Source organism: Otolemur garnettii, unplaced genomic scaffold, assembly GCF_000181295.1.
Source record: "Otolemur garnettii isolate 467f Iridium unplaced genomic scaffold, OtoGar3 scaffold00037, whole genome shotgun sequence".
Taxonomy (NCBI): Eukaryota; Metazoa; Chordata; class Mammalia; order Primates; family Galagidae; genus Otolemur; species Otolemur garnettii.
The window spans coordinates 14,705,011-14,729,153 of record NW_003852432.1 but is presented as its reverse complement, the minus strand read 5'-3'; the positions used below and the strand labels follow the sequence as shown (position 1 = coordinate 14,729,153).

Sequence of the window (24,143 nt, the reverse complement as noted above, 5' to 3'; positions counted from 1 at the left end):
ATCTCTTCTAAATGCAATATCAGGATACAAAAAAAGAACTACCACAGATAAAATATAAGTTAGAATAAGCAGATAAGGACTTAAAAATAAGTACTATAAATTTGTTTTTAAAAAATAGAAAAAAAGACAAACCAAATAGACAAAAGTAATAGAGAACTTCAACAAAAAAAATCTCTAAGAAGCCAAATAATTATTATAGAAAAATTAAGAAGAGTAATATTTTAAAAGCATTTCTTTTGGCAACTGAGAGAATAAAAAGTCAAGAAAGAAAAATTAGTAAAGCTATATAGAACTCTTGAATCAAGAATCACAAAATATGAGATATTTTACAAATCAACTGACATTTGTCCAAAAATTCAATGTTATAAAAAACAAAAACCTAAAGAGCTATAACCACAAAATGCAATGTATAAGCCATGATTGGATTTAGAAAAAAATTATAAATTACAAAATATATTTTGGCGACAGTAAGAAAAATCTGAATTTACGATTTTATATATTGTTAATTATCTTTATGTGATGGTGGTGTTCGGGTTATGTAGAAGAATTTATTTATTCTTGCCATAGGTTTAGGATAAAATGTCATGTTACCTGCAATTTACTTTCTAATTGTTCAGGAAGTAGTGTATTTATCTATTTTTCTGTTTAAAGAGTTAGAAAAGACAAATTCCTTTACTTAAGGTATAGCTAATACTGTTACATCATATTTTTTTCTGACTTTTAATACTTCACATTATATATGAAATTTGGTTATTCTGTTTAAGGAAATTTTACATTAAATTTTTCTAGGTAAATAAAGAGTCAATACAATCTTAGCAGGGTAATGTCACTAAGTCTTACCTCACTTACCACATTCACATAAAGCTTTAAGGGTAACTCACTGGAAACAAACTTTTGTCCAACCCTTTTTAAAGCCACATTAGCTTTCAAAGTGACATTGCTTTTTTAGGATTAATAAATGAAAAAGGAATTATATATAACCGAAGTTAGAATACATGTGACTCAAATTTCAAAATTTAATATTGTTTCAAAACCTCTTTTCTCCAAACTATTTTTTTTTTTACAGTTTTTGGCTGGAGCTGGGTATGAACCCTCCACCTCTGGCATAAGGGGCCAGTGCTTTACTCCTCTGAGCCACAGGTGCTGCCCTCCCACCTAGTTTTAAGTATAAAGACTTTAAACAACTTCTCTAAGGATGACTTCCCATATTGAAAAAAACTTTTCCTGTTGTTGTTTTTACCATATCCTGTCACTGTCATTTTTTAGTAGTTTGACCTAAATTCTTAATGTTTTTTCCGAAACTTTCACTTCTAAATGTCATGTAGAGAAAATAACTATTTTTTAAAAAAAAAACACTATTGTAAAACACAAATCCAAGGAAAAAGAAGAGTAAAGTACAAGGCAGATTCATTGTTCAAGTAGAAGGAACAAGCAAAGGCTCTTAGGAAAATACCATATACCAAAGCACACTTAAGAAATAAAGTTTTAGGGCTTGCCTGCTGTATCGGAACATTATTTTAAAAGCAGTACTGCTAAAAGCTAGGAATGATGACCTTAAACAGTGACAGCCGTGATTTTCTGAATGAATTACATTATCACTTTCTGTTACAAGGGAAATGTTTGGTTCAGTAGGACAACTCATTCTGTTTCTTAGCTTGAGAAAGAAAATGTATGTTCTAAAGAACAGTCAGATCTATAACCATTTTCTCTCTAAAAGCAAGTAAAAAAATCAAATCAAACATTTAATTCTAAGCATCCCATTACCTATGATTCTAGCACCTTCTTTTAGTTCACCAATTCTATAATTCTTTGACTCACAGTCTACTGATGTTACCACTTTCTCCCTACTGTTGCTCATCTTATATGTTCAACTTCTTTCTTACATATCACCACAATATGCTATTATCTCCTTGGCTCCTCTGGAGTCATTTCACTTATTTGAAGATTAATCCTTAATGGTTTTTTTTTTTCAGCAGTACACTGTCCTGTCCACTCATGAAGAAAACTGTGTAACTATAATTTTGTGCTATGATTATTGTAGTAGTCTCCTACTGGCTCCCTTACTTACCTTACTTACACCCTTGTCCCTCTTATAGTTTATTCTTAACACAATAATTCATTTTTTCCCCTTTTTATAGAGATGGGGTCTCACTACATTACCCAGACTGGATTGCTCAAGCTATCCTCCCACCTCAGCTTCCTGAGTAGCTGGGACTATAGACATGAGCCAGCTAAGAGAGCAATTAATTCTTAAAGATTCTTGACCCATTATATAGAGTTAATAAAATCCTCTCAGTTGTTTTGTCAAAACATCTAATGACTTCCCATCTCTCTCAGCATAAAAGTCTTTATGATGGTCCACAAGACCCTACAAACCTGTTTATTACCTTACCACTCTCTCCTTCTCTTAGTGCTTTAGCCACACTGGTTTCCTTGTTGTATCTGAAACATACTAGCATGCTTCTGACTTGTTATGTCTGGCTTGTCCTCTCATTTTCTTTATGTCTTTTGCACATATTACTACTTTTCTCTCTATCTTAAGACTGTTTTATTCTTCTCTTAACAATCACTTACAATTATCTGACCTAGTATATAGTGTGTATATATATATATATAGTTTCTTGCCTCTTCTCCCTACTAGCATGTAAATTCTGTAAGAGCAAGGATTTTATGAGTTTGGTTAATTTTCTATTCTTGGGTACAAGTGAATCTTTCTAAAAGCAGAGTATGAATGTCTTAACTCAATAACTAAGAAAATGACATGAAGGCTACGTTAACCAGTTTGATGAGAGTATTTCAAAATGTATATGAAAATACCACACTGTACCCCGTGATTGCATTAATGTACACAGCTATGATTTAATAAAAAAAATCTTTAAAAAATTTTTTCTATTCTTAGTATCTGTACTGTAATTGTTACAAAGTAGATTATTACTAAATATAATTTGTTCAGTAAACAAATAAAAGAATTGTATTAATATATATTTTTCTCGGGATTTTTTAAATGACTGAAACATGCATCACTACATATTTTAAAAATGAGATTAAAACAAAAATTTTGAATAGCAACTAATTGAAAAAAAATAAACTACAAGTTACCATAAACTTATGCAGAAAGATAATGCTTTGTTTTGGCAAATTCATGTTTAAATTAGTCATATACATATCTTTTCTCTTAATTTTATCACACAGAGAACTGCTATCAGCAATTTTTCATTTTCTGATGTTTTTAACATTAGAATCTATGAGAAAATAAACATTGTTCAAAGTCAATATAAAGACTGGGATATTATCCAAAGTCAATACAAATAATGGAATACCTTGACTCAACTATCAAAACATCAGGATTTTAAAATTGTAAAGATGTTTTAAAAGCTTAAATTATAGAAAAGTACTCACTTTTACTTGAATCCAAATATAATTCTCAAAACTTATTGAGTCAGATTTAAACTTTTATATTTTAAATGATTTAGGATTTAAATACAATTAATGTAGTTAACGCCGTATTTTTAAAAAGTTAAAACTCAGAAGTAAATGTTGTATAAAGAAAAACATTTTGATTAAAAAAGAGGAATGAATAAACCTAGAGAAAGCAATGTAAGAGGGAAACATGTTATTTGAAAGACATCATTTGTTTTACAATATTACACTTTTCTATGTTGGTAAAATGAATTATACACAGCATTACTTAGATTTAAGAGTTTTAGCAATATATTAGAAGCCAAAAAATGTTAGTTCACAAAAACACTCACCTACAACACCACTCAATACGACCTTCGCCCTCACATGTTTTTGCCCAATGATTATCTGCCAAATTTTTCATTGCAACAGCATATTCACAAAGTGTTTCCTCATCTTCACAGTGTTCTCGCCAGATCTTATCAAAATCTCCCACTAAAAACAAGAAAATAAAAGAACTAAGTTAACTTTACTTTAAAACATGTCACACAGAGAACTGCAATCTGTTTTAGTATAATCTAAATTATTTGAAGATGAGTATAAGCAAAATCATGAAGTGATTTAAAATTTTATTTTAGTTTTAAACATATTCGAAATCTCCTTCATATAAAGGGGTGCATCATTTTAATTGTGATCATTCGATAATGAAATAAATTTTCCATTTTAAACAGATAGACATGTGAAATGGAAAACCGACAAAATATAAGCAGACACTATGTATGTATATGTATGTGTGTGTATATATAGTTATCAGTGCATAAACCAAAGACATGCTGGTAGGGAACGATTATGCCTGGGTATTCAAAAATTAATTTTCCTGCTACCACTGGGCAATATAAACTTGTAGGAGCAAAGTAAAAATACTTAGCCTGCTTCTTGCCTATTATTTTTCTTGCATTTTTATACATTTATTGGTTCTCTACGTTAAAAGGAAGTTAGTTAAAAGGTAGATGATAATATAAATTAGGAAGAAAGTAAACATTTTGTTTATATACGCAGACTTGCTCGAGCATACTGTAATTTAATCCTAGGGCAAACATGTTTCTTTAAAATAAATTAATTTGGAAGTTCCTCCAGTTTTAAGCCATTATAAAATGCTTTGAATAAAAACCAGAAGCTTACATCACCTGACCAGCTACTATCTTTTTTAAAAAATTAAATCAGTCATCACATGTAATACAAATCTGAAATATCACTGTGATGACTGACAAAGGTAGGACAATGCTATGGTCAAGTAAAGAACAGAAATGTAACTATAAAGGTAAAAGAGTAAACAAAAATTATTGCAGTAGCTTCATTCAATGTTTTAGACATAAGAATTAGGTTCTTTTGCCCTATACTGAAATGTAAGCAATTATTAGGTGACAGTACAAACTTCAAAATAAATATAGAGCAGCCAAATTTGAGGATGAGAAATATACTAATTTTTTTTTCACATGTAACAATTGATTTATCTATTCAAATTTGGAAAACTTCCAATTAATTCTATTTATTGGTTACTTTAAGGTCACAGTCTAACAAGTACGGAGCTGAAAACCAAACATTAGCCCTCTAGTTTGACCAAGTCAAGAAAGAAAAATAAGGCATAAATATCTTCACAAGCACATTTTCAGTTAAGATGATCATATATCAGTCTCAATCTCAGCCTAAATATTAATTTTAAACCTAAAAGGAGTTTAATTTTGAGGTGCTTATGTCTTTATATGCCAGTATTTCCATCAATCACTAATATCTCTGTGTTGCAGGGCTCTTCACAAATAGCCTTTGTTACACAAAGATCTGACATTTAAGTTCATGAACTCATCCTAGAGAAAGTGCTACAAAACTCATTACTGATTATCACTATGGTCACCTTTGAAGTACTCCCCCTGGGAAGCTATGCACCAATGCCAGTGTCTAGTCCACCCTTCAAAGCAATTTTGGAACTCTTTTTCTGGAATGACCATCAGAGCTATCATCGTACAGCACACAAAAAAACATGCAAAAATAATAAACACCACTTGGCAAGACACTATCACACATCAACATGAACATAGCAGTAAGACACTGATATACCAAGGTTATGAAACTTCACTGAGTTGTTTGTACAGTGTTGCCAACATAAGTACATGGTGGAGAGTTCATGAACTGAACTGTCAGGCCATAGTTCTACAGAAGGTAGAACTTTAGACAAAGACCTGGATACAAGTAATGTATTTGGGAGAGAGTCCCAGGAAACTGAAGTAAAGTGAGGAGAAAGACAAGGGAGAAAAAGCTAATTTTCTCAAAAAATCAACAAAAATGCATTATTGGGGTTGCTGCTGTAGGCTAATTGAGAAGCATACAGAATGCTGCCAGAATTGAGTACCTGAAGGATAGATAGAAGCCTAGAGAATTTATCTACAAGTTCCCAACCCCTGCTAATCGAAAATGTTAACAATTCACACTTCTAATTTGTACTTAAGGCACTAAATAAGGGGGCAACCACAGTGGGATCCAGCAGTGGGGGGATAAGGCAGAACACAGGAAAGAAAAGAGTACACATTTAAAGTCAGGGCTAGTGACTGAGGTTTCTGTCTACAACTGAGGAAAAAAGGTATGTTACATGGGGCACCAAAGGCATCTATTACAAATTCTTAAGAGTCCTTACTATGTCAATGTATACTCTGAAAGTCAATTTATTCCATAATTATTCTACTAGGTATAAAATACAAGTAACTATAAATATACAGAAACCTACAGTCCTATAGCTTTTTAGAAGACCTCTAGTTTTCTCCTTCAGTATTTTCTTGTAAAGTGCTCCATGAAGTTTTTTTTGAGGAAGCATTCAAATTTTGTCTGTATTATTCTGCCTTAAAACAGAAGCAAAGCTTGCCATTTGTGACAATCTGAATAAACTTGGAGGATACTATAAGAGTATAAGTGAAATATGCCAGTCACAGAAAAATAAGCATTATGTGATATCACTTATAGGTGGAATCTAAAATAGCTGGAACTTTGAGAAACAGAAGGCAAGGTGGTAACTATCAGGGTTTGAGAGGAAGAAGTAAATGGGGGAGATGTTGGTAAAAACTTTCAGTTAAAGAATAACGTTAATTATTAAAGTAACATATACTAACAATGTGTAAGGGAGTAGATTTTAAGTGTTTCACACACAAAAAATAGTAACTGCTAGGTGATGGACACAATAACTAGCTTGATTGTGGAAATCAAGATACAATGTATATACCAAAGACTATGTTGTATAACTTCGTATATATATAATTTTTTATTTAGCAATTATACCTCAATATTGAAAAAATACCACATCACAACTTTTTAAATTTTAAGAGTTTTTATTTTTTATAACTTCAAAATATTATTGTAGTGCAAATACTTTTGGTTACATGTATCAATTTTGTTATGTTTGAGTCAGGGTTACAAGTGGGTCCATTACCCAGAGTGTTTACTGTACACATTTGGTAGGTTTTTGCCCATGCCCTCCTCAACTCTCCCACCCTCACTTGATCTTCATTGAGTTTTTACTTCCCTTTGTGCACACATGTGCTCACTGGTTACTTCTATTAGGACAGTCAATACATGTAGTGTTTGTTTTTCCATTCTTTAGATACTTCACTTAGGATAATGTCTCTAGTTCCATCCAAATTACTGCAAAAGATGTTAATTTATCATTCTTTGTGGCTGAGTAGTACATCATGGTACACATATACCACATCATGTTAATATACTCATGAACTGATGGGCACTAGGTTGATTCCACATCTCTGTAATTATTAACTGTGTGGTAGTGAATAGTTTCACTAAGTATCAAAAAGCAGGTGTCTTTTTGATAAAATGACTTATTATTGACTTTGGTTAGTCAGTAGTCAGATTGCTAAATCAAATTGTAGGTATACTTTTGGTTCTTTGAGGAATCTCCATGTTGTCTTCCATAGAGCTTATACTTAATTTGCAGTCCCAATAACAGTGTTTAAGTGTTCCTTTCAGCATCCACACCAGCATCTATTTTGGGACTTTTTAATAACAACCATTCTCACTGGGGAAGGTGATATTGCATCGTGGATTCAACTTGCACTTCTCTGAAAGAGTAGTAATGTTGACTATCCTTTTATGTTTATTGGCCACTTGCTTGCCTTCTTTTGAGAAGCTTCTTTTCATCTTTTGCACAGTTTTTAATGGAATTGTGTGGGTTTTTTTTTTTTTTTTGCTGACTTGCTTAAGTTCTTTGTAGATTCTGTTTACTAGCCCATTATTGGATATATACATTGTGAATATTTTCTCCCATTCTCTAGGTTGTCTAATTGCTCTTTATTTCCTTAGCTGTGCAGGAGCTCTTTAATCATATCCCATTTATTTATTTCAGTTGTTGTGATTGTAACTGGGGTCTTCTTCATAAATTCCTTGCATAGGCCAGTAGCTACAGTTTTTCCAATATTTTCTTCTAGAATTCTTAGTTTCATGACTTAGTTTTTTAAAGAATTCTGAATTAAGTGTTGATAGACCCAAATTCTGTTTTCTTCTGCATGTGGCTATCCAATTTTCCCTCCAGCACTTACTAAATGAAGATATTTCTCCAGTTCCTATTGTCTGCATTGACAAATATCAGTTGGCTGTATGTGGATGGTTTTACATTTGGGTTCTCTGTTCTGCTCCAATGGTTTGTATCTCTATTTTTGTGCTAATACCATGCTGTTTTGGTTAGCACTGCAGTATAGTTTGAAAACAGGTACTCTGATGTCTCCAAATTTGTTTCTTTTGCTTGAGACTGCTATGGCTATTTGTGCTCTTTTCTAGTTACCAACAAAGCACAGAATTATTTTTTCTAGATCTGTGAAATATGACATTGATATTTTGATGGGGTTTGCACTGAATCTGTAAATCACTTTGAGTAGTACAGACATTTTAACAATGTGTTTTTACTGATTCATAAGCATATGTTTTTCCATTTCTACCTGTTGACTGTATTTTTCCTCATTGCTTCATACTTCCCTTTGCAGAGATCTTTCCCCTCCTTGGTTAAATACATTCCTAGGTATTTTATCTTCTTTGTAGCTATTACAAATGTTATTGTATCTTTGCTTTGATTCTCAGCTTGAATTATTGGTGTATAGGAATGCTACTGATTTGTGTATATTGATATTGCTGAACTTATTTACCAATTCCAGGGGTTTCTTGGTAAAGACTTTGGGGGCTTCTAGATAAGATATTGTCACCAAAAAGTGATACTTTAACCTCCTCTTTCTTGACTTAGATATACTTCATTTCTTTCTCTTGCCTGAATGCTCTGGCTAGGACTTCTAGCACTATGTTGAATAGAAGTAATGACATTGAGCATCTTTACCTTATACTTGTTCTCAGTGGGAATGCTTTCAAATTTTCCCCATTCAGTATGTTAGCTGTGATTTTGTCACATATGGCCTTTACAATCTTGAGATACGTTCCTTCTATGCCCAACTTGAGGGGGGGTTTCATCATGAAAGGGCTGAATTTTATCAAAAGCTTCTTCTGTATCTACTAAGATGATTACATGGTCTTTGTTTTTGCTTCTGTTTATGTGGTGAATCACATGCCTTACACATGTTGAAACATCCTTGCATTTCTGAAATGACACCCACTTGGTCATGGTGCATCTTTTTTTTTTGAGGTGCTACTGAATTTCATTTGTTAGTATTTTATTGAAAATTTCTGTATCTATATTCATACAGGACAGTACTCTGAAATTTGTTATTGTATCTGTTTTTAGCTTAAGTATCAACATGATACTGGCTTCAAAGAATGAAATAGGGAGGACTGCCTCCTTTCAAATGTTATGGAATTTTTGCCATATGTGTACCAGCTCTTCTGTGTAAATCTGGTAAAATTTGGCTATGAATTGATCAAGTCTACGTCTTTTTACTGTTTTAAGAGTTTGTATTATTGCTTCAATCTTATTGCTTGTTAGTGGTCTGCTGCAGAGTTCTATTTCTTCTTGAGTCCTGGGAGGTTGTGTTTCTAGAATTTTGTCCATTTCCTCTCAAGTTTTCAAGTTTATGTGTAGAGATTTCTGTGGTATCAGTTGTAATGTCACATTTTTCATTTACGATGGAGTTTACTTGGGCCCTTTCTTTTCTATTCCTGGTTTATCCACGAAGAAGTCTGTCAATTTTTTTCTTAAACTTTTCAAAGATCCAACTTTTTGTTTCATTAATGCTTTGTATTGTTTTTTTTGCTTTCCATTTCATTCAGTTCTGCTCTGACCTTAGTGTTTGTTTTATTCTGCTGGCTTTGGGCTTGGTTTACTCTTCCTTTCCTGGTTCTCTGAGATGTGTCATTAGATTGTTGACTTGTGATCTGTCTTTTTGATTTAGGCACCTAAGGCTATGAATTTTCCCCTTAGGACTGCTTCTGCTGAATGCCATAGATTTGGGTACCTTGTCTCCCCTTTGTCAATTCAGTTCAAAGAGTTTTTGATTTCTATCTTAATTTCATTATTGATCCAATATTTGTTCAGCAGCAGGTTATTTAATATGCATGGATTTGTATAGAATTGAGTGTTTCTCTTGGAGTAGATTGCTGTTTTATTCCACTATGGTCTAAGAAAATACAGGTATGACTTCTACTTTTTTGAATTTGTTGAGACAAGTTTTGTGGCCTATGATATTATCTTGGAGAATGTTCCATGTGCTGATTAGAAGGTATATTCAGTAGTTTCGGGGTAACATGTTGTGTAAATATCTGTTAGGCTTCTTTGTTGCAGTCTCTTGTAACTCCAGTATTTCCTTGGACAGGAATTCTGCTTGGACAGTATGTCCAGTTCTGTATGAGTATGGTATTGAAGTCCAATCACAATGGCACTGTTTATCTCTTGCTTAGATCTAGTAGAGTTTGCTTTATAAATCTTGGTGCTCCTATGTTAGATGTCTCCTGAACACAGCAGATATAGGTTGTAATTTTTCACCCATTCAGCCACCATGTGACAAGTGAGTTGGGTATTCAGACTGTTCACATTGATTTTTAGAATCAATATGTGGGATACAGTTACATTTATCATGTTGTGTAGTACCTTATTGCTTTATCTCTGGTTCTCTTGTGCTATTCTGTATGAGCTCTGAGCTTCAGCTTTTGGGTGGTTTTACACTGGTGGGTGTCTATTTTGCTGATCCATGTATAATGGAATTCTAAGTTATCTCCTGCAAGGCAAATCTAGTAATGACAAATTCTGTCAGCATTTGCTTACCTGGAAAAGTATTAATTTCTCCTTCAAATAAGCAGTCCCCAGATTATAAACATCTAACGTATGTACAACTTGCATTTATGAACATTTAGGCTACTACAGTAGGTTCCTGAGTTACAAATATCATTGATGACAATGCAGACTTACTAATGGAGGCTACTATAGATAATAGGTAAATGTACCCATTCCAACCTATACATAAATTCAACGTAAGAACAAACCTACAGAATCTATTTTATTCATAACTGGGGACTGCCTGTATAAAACAGAATTTAGTTTTGCAGGACACAAAATTCTAGTCTGAGGATGCCAGTCTGCTTTACAGAGTGAAGACAGGGCCCAAATTCCTTCTAGAATGTAAGGTCTCAGTTGAGAAGTCTGCAGTTAGCCTGATGGGTTTTCATTAATAAGTTACTTGATGTTTTTACCTCATGACTCACAGGAGTTCTTCCCTCATTTTTACTTTCACCAGTCCAATGACTATGTATCCTGGTTACCGACTCTTTGCAATGCATCCCCCAGGTGCTTGATGAACTTCTTGTACCTGGATATCTAAATATCTAATAAGATCAAGGAAGTTTTCAATAATTATTCCCTAAAATAGGTTTTTTAGCCTTTGAACGCTTTCTTCTTCACCATCAGGGATATCAATGGTTCTTATATTTGGCCATTTTACATAATCCCATATTTCTTGTAGGCTTTGTTCAGTCCTCTTAATTCTGTTCTTTATTTTTGCCTGACAAGTTAATATGGAAGAGTGGTCTTCCAAGTTGAGATTCTTTCTTTCATCTGGTATACTCTATTCTTAATACTTTCCACCATGTTCTGTATTTCCTAAAATACAGAAAGAGTGATCTTCAAGCTTCATTTTCTTTTTAACATGTCAATCTCTTTTGTGAAAACAATAAAAATAAAGAACAGACAGAATTAACAGGAATGAACAATCTCTTTTGTGAAGTGTTCATTTGTTGCCTGAATTGCTTATCTGATTTGTGCTGATTTTCCATCTTCTCTTAGATTTCATTGAGCTTCCTTACAATCCATATTTGGAATTATCCGTCATTTCAGTATTTTCATTGTGGTTGGCATCCTCTGCAATAGAGCTGATGTTTCCTTTCAGGAGGTGTCCTTTTGCTCTGATTTTTTCATATTTCCAGAGTTCCTTTATTGACTCCATTCCATCTTGCACTGATGTGAATTATTTTTAAATTTTCTATTGTTTTGATGGTGCTTTTTGCTCCTTCTCCCTCCCCTATCTGGGCCATATGGTGGCTAAGAAACCTTGGCTTTGCTTGTGGGTACTTTGACAGGGGTCTAGCTTCTGGATGGATGCCTCGGTTATAGACATCCCTATTGTGGTGGTTTTCTCAGTTGCTAGTTGTCTGTAAGTGGTAGCAGTGGTGAGCTGTGTGTGTGGACAGATTCCCCCTCCCTCGAGGATGAAGAGCCTTGAGATCCCTTCTCTTTCCCCAGCTTTGTGGTTGCTTAATAGTATGAACTGTATTGGCACACCCAGTCCAATCTGTGAGCCAGCAGGAGATGCTTGTAAGAATTCACCACACCTTATAAAACTGAGTCAGTAAATGCCTCAATTGGCTGTGCAAATTGACTTCCCTGTCAGTGGATGGTGCTTACAGGATAGAACAACACAGTATTGTTTATGGGATGAAACTGTGACCAGCTCTAGCCCCTTGAGAGGCGAAAGCACTCAGATACTCCACGTGGTATGTGAGGCCCTGAAATTTCCAGATGAGTCCTCATTCTCAACAACTGCAGAGGTGGGTGGGAGAGTGAGACTCAATGGAGCTGGGTCACATGAGCCTCAGGCTCTCAGGCAGCACAAAAGCTGATATGGTAGCTGCTTCAGTGGGGGTCAAAGGTCTGCATCTAGGTTTCTGGGGAAAGATATCAGGGAGGGCCTGAGATGGCCCCATCTAGCAATCTGCTTATGGGGGTGGGGATTATCTCAGATCCATAATCTGGCTGTCAGCAGTGAGTGTCACTCTTCTCTTCCCTCCCTGCTCTGCAGTTCACCTTTGGCATCTGTCAGCAGGCAGGAACTCAAACTAGCTGAGTTGCACAACAATGGCACTATAGGTGGGGAGCTTCTCCTTCTAGGATCCTGCCCTGGGCTAAGAGTACAGTTTTCTGTGGGGGTATGAGAGGAGGAGTATTACATGAGTGTGCTGAGCTGGGACCTACACTGTACTCCATGTGGGTTCTCTCACCTTCCAAGATGAGTTCACAAATCTCCCCTCTGTGCCCTAAGCAACTCAGCTTACTCCTGAGGATATGGGATCTGGCTTGTAGGCCATTTCCTGGATCCTTAAAGATCAATCCATGACCATGCCTGGGAGAAGTGCGCTGGTCCCAAGTGGACTATAGGGTGTTCAAGTAGGTTCGATGTCCCTCTGCTTCAGGGTTGCCCTGTTCTGGTAGTGCAACCAGGGAAGCAGCAGTGGGAAGGGCTGGTGAACAAGACACTTGGAGTTGAAGCACCCCCTAGTCTACTGCAGGTCTTTAAGAGGAAAGGTTTAAGTCCCACTCTCTATGGAAGCCCCAATAGGGGGGAAGCAGCAGCTCCTAAGAGGCCCAGCTCAAATATCTTTCTCGGCAGCTACAGGCATGCAGTGAGAACAAGAGGAAAAGAGTCTGAATGGTGGAAACTTAGCACTCTGTTCATCTCTGTTGCTTTTTCTGGATGGCAGGCCACCTGGAATGTCCAGGCCATGGGATCACGCCGATTTCCTGACACCCACTGGCACCCGAGGCTCCTGCAGTATGGGCCAGAGTTGCGAAATGTGTGTGAGAACAAAGGTAATAAAAACTGAGGGACTGAAGCCCCCTAGAGAGGACAAAAGCAAACAGTGGGAGAAACTATGGTGCCTGCCATATAGTCCTGAACGTGTGGTGACAGGAATGCTCCCAGTTCATTGACAACAGCTGCTTTTGGGCTTGGGAGGACAGAAAGACTCTCTAGAAGCTTGGCAGCCTGCTGACTGCCAGAGATGTGAGGGAGGAAGAAACAAACTGCTCTATCTACCCTTTTTGCTGGACTTAAACTTCTCAGGAGTTGACCTCTGCCTACTACTATCTTGCTCCTTATTCTACTCCTCAGCCTCTTCCTATAGAATCTTTTTTAGATTCTGGCACTTTTCCATTGGAATTACAGTTTGTTTTTTTATTTTCACCTAAAACTTTTTCTTCTCTCTGATGTGATCCAGCAGCTGGTGTCTCTGGTTAGCCATCTTGTCCATAATTATTAACAGTTAAGCCGTATGAGTCACATTATCAAAAATTAAAAAGCACTGTTGTGGTTCTGCTGTATAATGCAAAAGAAAATATACTGTATTTTTCCAAATATATATAACTCTAAAAAACAGAGATAAATCTATAGTGGCAAGAGATTAGTAGGACTTAGAATAGAAAGGGAGATTGACTTTAAAAGGAGTATAAGGAAATTTTGGAGATGATGGAAATGTTCTGTACCTTGTTGTAGAAATGTTTGTATAAGTACATACAGCTCTCAAAACTAATGGGATTTTACACTTTAAAAAGAAACAACAAAAACAAATATCTGAGCATCAAAAATAATTCTTGAACTTTTAGGAATTAAGAACAATTTATTTGATTTTGAGTTAGGAATATTGTCAAATATGGGCAAGATGCATTATCTGTAAATGATCAGATTATCAGGTGCAAGTTTTAAGCACCTCTAAAAGTCATTTCCTCTAACTAGAGGTAAGTAGAGAAATTCATGACTAACCTAATAGAAACAAGTTTAACTGCCTTTCTATGACATTAAAACAAAATGTTCAAGATCAGATTGTCTCATAAACACAGCTCCAACAGACTAGTCTTGTCAACATCCTTCAGCACCAAATAGTGACACGCCTAAAGTGGAATAAAACATCTAAGGTGTTTGCTGGTGAAGAAGCTCATGAGAACCAGAAAAAGTAACCCTTTGAAAGTAAAAAATCTGAAAACCTGCATCTTATTGCACCTTACACCCAACAAATTGTGAATAGTGAATAGCCATTTCTCTAGTAAGGGGGAAAACATCCCCAATATTCTAATATTTTAAAAAAGTTGGACTTTTAAAAGTCCAATATTAAAAAAAACAAAAACAGAAGGGGGGGAAGGCATAATCATTCTAATACTGGAGAAGAGAATATAGAGAAAGAGCCATCCAATCTTCAATATTATAGTTCTTAAATGCATCAACAAGGCAGTACAGCTACATACACAGCTCTATTATTTTTCAATTTATATATTTAACAAGTTTAGTGCTTATATGCAAAACAGTATTTTAGGAACTTTACAAATATTAAGGCATTTAATCCTAATATGCATTGAGGCACATATTTTACTTTATAGATAAGGAAACTGAAGTAGACACACTAAGTAACTTTTCCAAGGTTACAATATAAACTTGGCAGTCAATTGTCAAAGTTATGCTCTTAACCACTAACTTGACTCTCTTCATGAGTTTTTAATTCATGCACTTCATAGATAGAAAAGCTTTGCTCTAGAGGAAAGTGCATTGACTTTACTAGTCACAAACAGTCTTTTGTTCATCAAACGCAGTTATTTAGTCTCTGCAACTGCATTACTTGTTAGATTTCTGGCAGTGGTTCCCAACTCTGGCTGCCAACTCTGGCTGCACATTGGAATCACCCAGAAGTTTCATTTAATTGGTCTGGAGTGGCAACTGATCATTTATTTTTACACTCCCCAGAGAAATCCACTGTGCAGTTATGGCTCAAAACCGATGTCTATGGCAAGATTGTAAACTCCAATATCTGGTGACACGCCACTGCAACTAGCTAATCTATCTACTTTTTGTAGAGACAGGGTCTCACTCTTGCTCAGGCTGGTATCAAACTCCTGGGTTCAAGCAATTCTCCTGCTTTGGCTTCCCAGGATTACCACTTTTCAAATACCAACACACACAGAAACACACATTACGTTCTTTACAGTATTAATTCTCATTTTTAGTCCATTTTAATTCTCTTATTAGTTTTTACTTTTCTGCAGATAAAACTTAAAAATAAAAACTTAGGCTGGTACACAGGCACCTGTGCATAGGGAAGGGGAGTAGCAGGTAAGGAGAAACAGAAATCAATGTATGTGGTAAATAAAGCAAGTAGATTCAATAAACATTTATAAAAGCTAGTTAAGCACCAAGGTACTTTAGAATATTTATATTCTCCACTATATTCAGTTTTACTTACAGAAAAATAGAACAATGTTTAGAATAACTTGGGCTATTTATAAAAGGGTAAGATTAATCTACTCAATTTAAGAAGACATGAGTATAAATTTATTAGAAAAGATTTGTATATAAAAGTTAAAATTTGAAAAAATATAAAAAGATTAAATTCAACTATCTTGAAATAGTTATATTAGGTTCTTTTTGTATGTGCATTAAATCTATAAGGCATGGTGCTAGGTACTAAGGATACAGAGATAAAGGCAGAGTTTTACTCAAGGAACTAAGCATAGTGAGAAAGACTTGTGAGCGACCTTGTAACTGATAAACATTAATATTATAAATGCCAGCACAATTGTGCCATGGGAGCATAAAGGTAAGAGTGTCCCTTATGCAGAGGTAATTATGCAGGATTCTGCACTAGATGCAAAACTGTGTTTGTGGGGAGGCACTTGTGATATTAATGAAACCTTGATCTCCGTTTCAGGAGTTTACATTCTAAGAAACTGTCCTAAATGATCATCCAGGGGTCATTTCTAGAGAGGCCCAAAGATCCCTAACTCTAAGCCACAATATTTAAAGTTTAACCTAAACTTTAAATTGTTAAACTCATTATGCTAGTGAACTTCTTGTATTTCACTACTTTTTATTTAAAAGATGAACAATTTAGAAAACTGTACTTGAATTGGTGAGGGTGGGGTAAAAAATGGTATCCAGGAGCCATCCAGTCCTTAATGCTCCTTGATGACATAAGGACAGAATAGCTATAGCTAACACCTGTACTGTTATTTATGTTACTCAAAGAAGGTAGTAGGACTCCTACTGTTTTGGCAAATTAGCAACAGTTAATAGAAACAGGAGATCCAAAAGTAGTATTTAATAACAAAACAGGAAAGTCTCAACTTATTATAGGTGAGTGTCAATTATTATAACTTAAGCAATGTATTAGATTGCTCTTGTGGATGTTGCTAATTTAATTGTATGTGGTAAATCATCTATAGATATATGACAGAAGAGGTGTTTCCAAGCGCTGGATTTTTAAAAACTAACAAAATTACTGTAAGAAGAGATGATCACAACAGGGACTATATGACAAATTTGACTGAATTATTTAGATAATAATCTTGTTATACTACTTTATAGAAATGGCAACAAAATGTAAAAATAATATGGGTCAAAAATATCACTGGAGAAATTTAAAGACAGCATATTATATTCAAGTACCTTAAAACAAGTAATGCTACACAGTGGTTAGAAAGAATATTTACTATTGAAAAACCATTAATTTATTCAGCTATGTCAACTGATGCTTCACTTCTGCACTGTACTTTTTTTATTTTTATAGAAATAAAGCATTCCACAGATACATATGAGAAAGGAATGAATGTGAATAACAATTACAGCTCCCAGAGCAAACATATTCTTTAACATTAAAGAAAAACCTTAGCTTGATGTTTTTTTAAATTGGTCCAAAAATCATCTGCATTAGAATTACACTGAAGATGATTAAATCTGCAGATTCCTGGGCCTCAACCTCAGAAACACTGAACTGTTTTAGGGTGGCCTAGGACTCAGCACTTTTAAAGGTTCATCAGAAGACTCTGGAGCACACTCAAGTTCAAGAGCCATTGCCCTGGATACTTTAAAGCTACAAACATGATATACATAATAAAGAGAGAAAAACTACACCTAAACCAAGGGAGACTGGGAATCTTTCAAAATCAAAGCAAATCAATACTTTCTTAAATGTTACAATGGGATTTTAGTTTGTTCCTATAACCCCCTTCACTCAGTGTTAGCACCAGGAAAATAAGTGGTCCTTATGTTCTGTGATTGCTCCTCCAGACCCTAACAACTGGTGTCTTCCAAGAATTTGTCTACAGTTATACATGGTCATAACTGCACTGGCAATTCACATGCCCTCAAAGCTTCAACCTCCACACAGAGGGCTTTCAACCCCAAATTTCCAAAGGATATGCTCCAAACGAAAGCATTATCACCATCCCTGTAACAACCCAATCTGCCTAGCCACCGTGTTCTTCCTGCCCCGACTCCTACTCAAACATACATTTCCAAACTAGATGCTAATGACTACACACAACTGTTAACCTCTGTAACACAATTTTTTTTTTTTTTTCTGGGCATAGTGTACAGAATCAAACTATCCTGTGTTCTCTTGGCATTCAGTATCAACACTCTGTCTTATTTACTTTATCTACTTTTAAAATATTGTCATTGCTACTATTAAAATACTGGCTTTTTAAGAGTTAAAAGCATTATAAAGATCATTCATAATTCCATGACCTTGAGAATACAGGTAACAGTAACAGTTAGTAGGTAACAGTTTAGTATGTATTTCTATTTTTCTGTGACTGATTTGTAAGTTACATGAGTTTGTATGATAAACTGAATCTATTTTGGCATGTAGAATAAATAAATTACAGGACTGAATAAATTGATGAAATCTCCTAAAGTAAAAATATTCATAAGATAGTTAAAAAATTAAAAGTAAGTGGAATTGAAATTGTACTTTTATACCCGACAGCTGTAGACTTTCACATTTTCTTGGAATTTTACATGAATAAATTTGGGAAAAGAAATGCCAGGCATAAAAGCAATCATTATAGGAATAGGTTCATGTGAATAGAATTATGGGAAAAAAAAAATCACAGAGAACCGAAAATACACATGGCTTTACTTCAATTCTCAACTTGATATGTATTTATCAGGCACGTCTGATTAAACAATGAGTCCTTGTTTGAAAAGCAAAACCAACTGTTTCTTATTAAAAAGCTGCTCACAACTCTTATATTTAAACTATTTTTGATTTATGTGGAGATCAAATTTTAAAAACTCTATACAGCAAAAACGGAAAACACCTGTAGAGCTAGTGCATTTCCACTTATGTAACTTCACTTGAAAAGACTTCTTTTAACTGTAAGTGGCTGACACCAGAAATACCCCTTCTAATCACCAATGCTAGCCACCTCCCTACCATCTCCTTTCAGTAACTACTTCAGTAGTCCCAGTTCTGCCTGGAACACTGACTTTATCTCCAATTCTCATTTTACCCTTACACAAATTGGCACAGAATCTGTTAAGTGGTAACACAGGACAGGCAGTAAAATGGAGAGGGGAAAAAGTGGTAAACAACAAGAGTGCATTAAACTTAATTTGCTCTGCTAGTCTTTGCAACCCTGTCCACCCACCCCACCCACCCCAGCCCGCTCATCACCATCAACAACCTTCAGTTGGACAAATGGAAATCTTTCCCTACCACTGTAGAAAAATCTCATTTTTGTTTTTTTCATTTCATTTTCAATTCCATTACCAGAGACAAGAGAAAACTCTATTCTCCAACCCTGAACTCATTGTCTCTTCTCACCCCTGTCCTCACTATTTGTTTAGTCTCCTTCTTTATTTTACTCTCATTTTCTTCCCTGCCACCTCTCTCCCAAAAAACCCATACTCACATAGCCCGAACTTAGCTAATCCCTTCCATCCATGGATCACCCATTCCTTTTGATTTTATATCCCTCTCCCTAATACAAGTCCCAGGACCACTTCCTGCTTCCCATTTTCCCTCCTATGCTAACATTTGGAGTTACCAATGTTAGGTTTGGAACAGGGGAGGGGGATGAATTATACAATTCTCAAATATGTATAGTATTAACAATGAACTACTCAAACTTCAAGCAAGTTACTTTTAATCTTTTGGGGACTCAGTCATCTGTAAAATGAAGGAACTATTAGATCATCACTTCAAAATCTAGCTGATAAATTTCCCAGATCTAAAACTGTAGATCTCAGGGAGAATGCAGGAATTTTCTAAAATGCACCCAGTTGATTCTGATCAGCCAGGTTTGGGAATCATTGCTAAATACTGAAAGATTCCTTCTAGTCTAATAGTCCCAGATTCTAAGATGGAATTTGCATTGCATTTCCTGGTAGGAAAACTGTTATACAAAGACTATACTTTCCATAGTTATTGGTACTATAGTTTATGTTACTGATTAAACAGGCTTCTGCAGGCTGATATAGTACTAAGCATCATTTATATTAGCTTTTAATAGTTGACTTGCAAATGAACTTATAAAATGTGTTTACAGATTGGGATTCATCCATATAAAATGTGTTTATAGACTGGGATTCATTCATATTATAATACTAAGTCCCCAAAGTACAACACTAAAAATTATTTCTTTGGGATTATGTGCATAGACTTTTGCACAGATGGATTTTTTTTTACAATATTTGGTCTACATATCAGAAATAAAGGTAGACAGAGCATGCTCATTACCATCATTTATTCTGCTGGTTTACTGACAGGGCTTTGTATATCACAGGAGCAAAGCCTAGAGAAGTCTAGATCATGGGCGGAATTCAGGGCATTAAATGCCTAAAGAACAGTCTCATTCAAATGTTTTAGACTGCCAGGACTTTACCTGCCCAGAAGCATGCTAGATCATTCACTCGTGAACTACACGTATCTAATTTAGCCCTGTAACTTCCAATTACCAATTCTCACTATCAACAAGGGTTTCTGTGGTTAACATTTGGGCTTAAAGACACGTTTAAACATGAGGGAACTAAGCAGGTATAAACAGCACTTAAAGAGAGGATGACACACTAGTAGTATGCTAATTTAAGTGAGACCTTTATTTATGAAGAAATAATAATGAAATTATTAAAAGGTAAAAACAGAAATAGATTATATGCTAGTCATTTTTTCTTTAAAAAGATACATTCAGTTTAATGTGTGCAAAATAGCACAATAAATTGCAGGAAAGTATGTCCTCATTTCTCCAAATAACATAAAATCTACAGTGAATGCCATTATGTAAGTGCATTCTTTGAATATCAAGAATGATGCAAGTGTTGCTATGGCAACTACTCATTGACTAAATTGTGGGTTGGGGTTTAAAGTATTCTTGAAAAAACAAATTTCAACATCTTAACTCTATCTGATAAGTCTCTTTTTATTACTACCTATTAAACAATGACTGTAAGTCACCTTTGGAGATGACTATTTAAGCAGCCTCTTTTTAAAAGCAAGGCTTGAATTGCCAAGGATAAATGCCTTTAAAGTTTGTAAAATGAAACACATCAACTACATTCAAAAGAACAAAGGATACTTAGTTTTAACTTTCTACAGTAACTGAAAAGGAACATAAATCAAAAGTAACATGATCTTACATGCCTCTGTTCCTTCACTGTCATAATTTTGCTTCTAATCCTAAATTATTAACTAAGTCTAAGACTTAACACCAGAAGGCTGTTTACTTTTCAGTTGGCAATTAAGCTAAAAGGAGAGCCAGAAGAAAAGTCATCCCCCATTTTGATACTTAGGAGTAATCCTCTCCTGAGCATATGAAAACACTGAGAATTTTCACCGTTGAAATCTTATAAAACAGCTCTGTATAAAAATGTGTATTTAAAAATACTAAGAATGACTGTCGACTACAACTCTAAACATGCCTCAGGCACAAGCAACAGCTACTTTCCTTATGATTTTCCATGGGGAGGGATCCCACTGTTGGCCGGTTTCATCAGCATCTGTGTCTTTAGGGGGCTCAAAACTGAACAGTGTTTTGAGAATTTTGCCCCAGATCTCGCCCGCCTAAATAAACACTAACATCAAACATTGAAGAAGGAGGGTGGTGGTGGTGGCCAGGGGTGTAGTCCATCCCCCTTCGCAAGGTGAAGTCCACTCAGCTAAAAGGCCTGCTGACTTCGCAGCCCGGGAAGCCAATGCGAGGAAGCTTTGGCACGGCCGTAGGAATACGGAGGGGGGCTAACGCGGAAGCAAATGGAACAGGCTGGTCAAGCGCAAAGGGGTGAAGGGCCACTTAAGCTTCTTCGTCTTTTACAAATGGATTTTACCCGTTTTTGTGTTTTACCTTTCTGTCTCTCCCAACGGGTGCCCCCTCCCCCCCGTAAGTGTGTATGTGTTTTTGTGGTGACAACAATCTCAGCACCCCGGCAAGGGACAAGGGCTTGGAGGGGGTGGGGACTCAGTTTCCCCCACAGGCCCGTAACTGTACTGAAGGGCCCTCGAAGAAAAAGGGCCGGGAGGAGCGCGCCTGGGGACTCGGACCAGGCCCGGGAGAGCCGCGATTGCTGGGGGTGACGTGCAGATCCTTTAGGTCTTAATGGTGGCCTCTTTGGGGGAGGGAAGAGGTGACAAGGGGTTGGGGGCGATGAGGCCTCCCCTCCCCCTCCCGCTGCTCGCTGTTTACCTTCTCGGTACTTCTTGCGGAGCCGCCGGTGGACGCTCTTCACCACCCCGGAGAGCTTCTCCTGCTCCAGCTTCCGTTCTTGTTCCCGGGGCGGCGGAGTACTCGGGTGCCCGGCCCCCTGACCACGAGTGGCACTTCGGCCCCCAGCCCCCGGCTCCATATCGCAGCCGCCGCCGCCGCCGCCGCCGCCGCCCCTCAGGCCCCCGCAGACGCTCCCCTGATGGAGGAGGTGGGGAAGGAGGAGGCAGCAGCGGAGGCAGCAGCCGGAGGAGGCAGAGAAGCCGGAGCGACAGCCTCGGAGGCGGCTTCTCACCCAAACGCACAAGCTGATTGGTGAACTTTGGAGGGCTGGGCGGAAACGGAAAAGGCCAAGGGCCAATGGACGGAGAGCGCCGGCGGCGCACCGGGTTGTTTGGAAAGGCAAGCAGCTGGAGAAGGCGGGGCTTACGGGCGGAGAGGGCTGGGGCGTTGGGAGCTCTAGGCCCGAATTCTCCTCTCCGCTCCCCCACCCGTCCCGATTCTGTGCGCAGGCGCCGTGAGGAGGCCTCCGAGCCTCTCTAAGAGGGGCGCGCTTGCGCGTGCGAGTTTGCTTAGTTTGGGCTTTATTTACTCGCCAGCTCTCTCACATCTTCGTCAGACATTGGTTTTCCGCCCTGCCCTTTACAATCTTGTGTGACGCGGCTAGGATCCTCTACCTTAGCTGCCATTGCACCTTGTCACAGGTGCCCTTTATCTACTAGCACTTAGAGATGATTTGAAGACACAGGAATTTTGCACTTCTAGGTACACAAGTACACATGCTTTCTAAATTAGTGCAAAGAATCGTCTGGCTAGCAAATGCTGATTTAATTTACGAGTCAACAAGATTTAATGCCTGTAGTGCTTGCTGGAGAGAGGACCAAGAAAGCAAGAGGGGATGCAGGAGGACAGAGAAGGGAAAATGGAAAACCCACAACGGATACCCTCAAGAATGTATCTAGTAACCACAGTGCCCTGATCTAATTGGCATCAGAACTCTGAGCGCTTTTAAAGGCTGCTCAGTTGAGCTTTCTCCCTTTAATTTGGTGGGTTAGTTTACACAGAGGAGGCCTAAAGCATTTGGCAACCTGTTTGCCCTCCTGGGCTCCTTTTCCTTCTCTTGGGATGCTTTTGGGAAATGTGGTTGTTGACTTCTGTCTCAGAAAGGTAGAACACCACTTTCCAGAGAGATAATAGGCGCTCTGCATTAGCTCCTTCTGTGGTGCTGAGGCTGCTGGAGTGTCAGATTCAATAGGCTCACAGTGTTAATTGTGTTAGATTGTGGACTACTTCCGCAATGCAGTTGGTTACATGATATTGTAAAGAAATTGTTGCAAGGAAAACTTTCTTATCAATTTTTTTTTTTTTTGTAGAGACAGAGTCTTACTCTATTGCCTTCTGTAGAGTGCCCTGGCGTCACATAGCTTACAGCAACCCCCAACTCCTGGGCTTAGGTGATTCTCTTGCCCCAGCCTCCCGAGTAGCTGGGACTACAGGCGCCCGCCCGGCTATTTTTTTTGTTGCAGTTTAGCTGGGGCCGGGTTTGAACCCGCCACCCTTGGTATATGGGGCTGGCATCCCACCCACTGAACCACAGGTGCCGCCCTATTAATTATTTTATAAATATGACTAAAGCTTGCATTATGCGATTGCTTTATAAGTTTCCTTCTGAATAATGAAGTCCAAAAAGAGCAAAGAATTACACTCTCCACAACAGAAGAGGAGCAGGAGAGAGGAGGTGAGGGGAGAAGATTGGTGGAATTTAAAGGCATAAAATGTGTCCCTACCTGGCCCTAATGGTGGTTCATGGCTGTAACCCTATGACTCTGGGATGCCCAGGCCGGAGGATCCCCAGAACTCAGGAGTTCGAGACCAGCCTGGGCAAGACAGAAACCCAGTCTCTACTAAAAATAGAAAAAAATTAACCCAGGTTCTAGTAGGCCCAGCTACTTGGGAGGCTGGGGCAGGGCTTGAATCCAGAAGTTTGAGGTTACTGTGAGCTAGGCTGTGGCCACTATACTGT

The 24,143-nt window shown here is 37.1% G+C and overlaps 1 protein-coding gene across 1 annotated transcript in view; it reads right to left on the bottom strand.

Annotated features, from left to right (window-relative positions):
* Positions 1-22,389, bottom strand: part of BMT2 (base methyltransferase of 25S rRNA 2 homolog) — a 65,727-nt gene extending 43,338 nt beyond the window's left edge. The window contains exons 1-2 of the mRNA XM_003789805.2: positions 22,103-22,389; positions 3,753-3,894 (exon numbers count right to left, since the gene is read on the bottom strand). Of these exons, the coding sequence (XP_003789853.1) occupies positions 3,753-3,894; positions 22,103-22,262 (302 nt within the window). The 5' untranslated portion in view covers positions 22,263-22,389. The remainder of the gene's footprint in view (positions 1-3,752; positions 3,895-22,102) is intronic.
* Between the last annotated feature and the right edge of the window lie 1,754 nt (positions 22,390-24,143).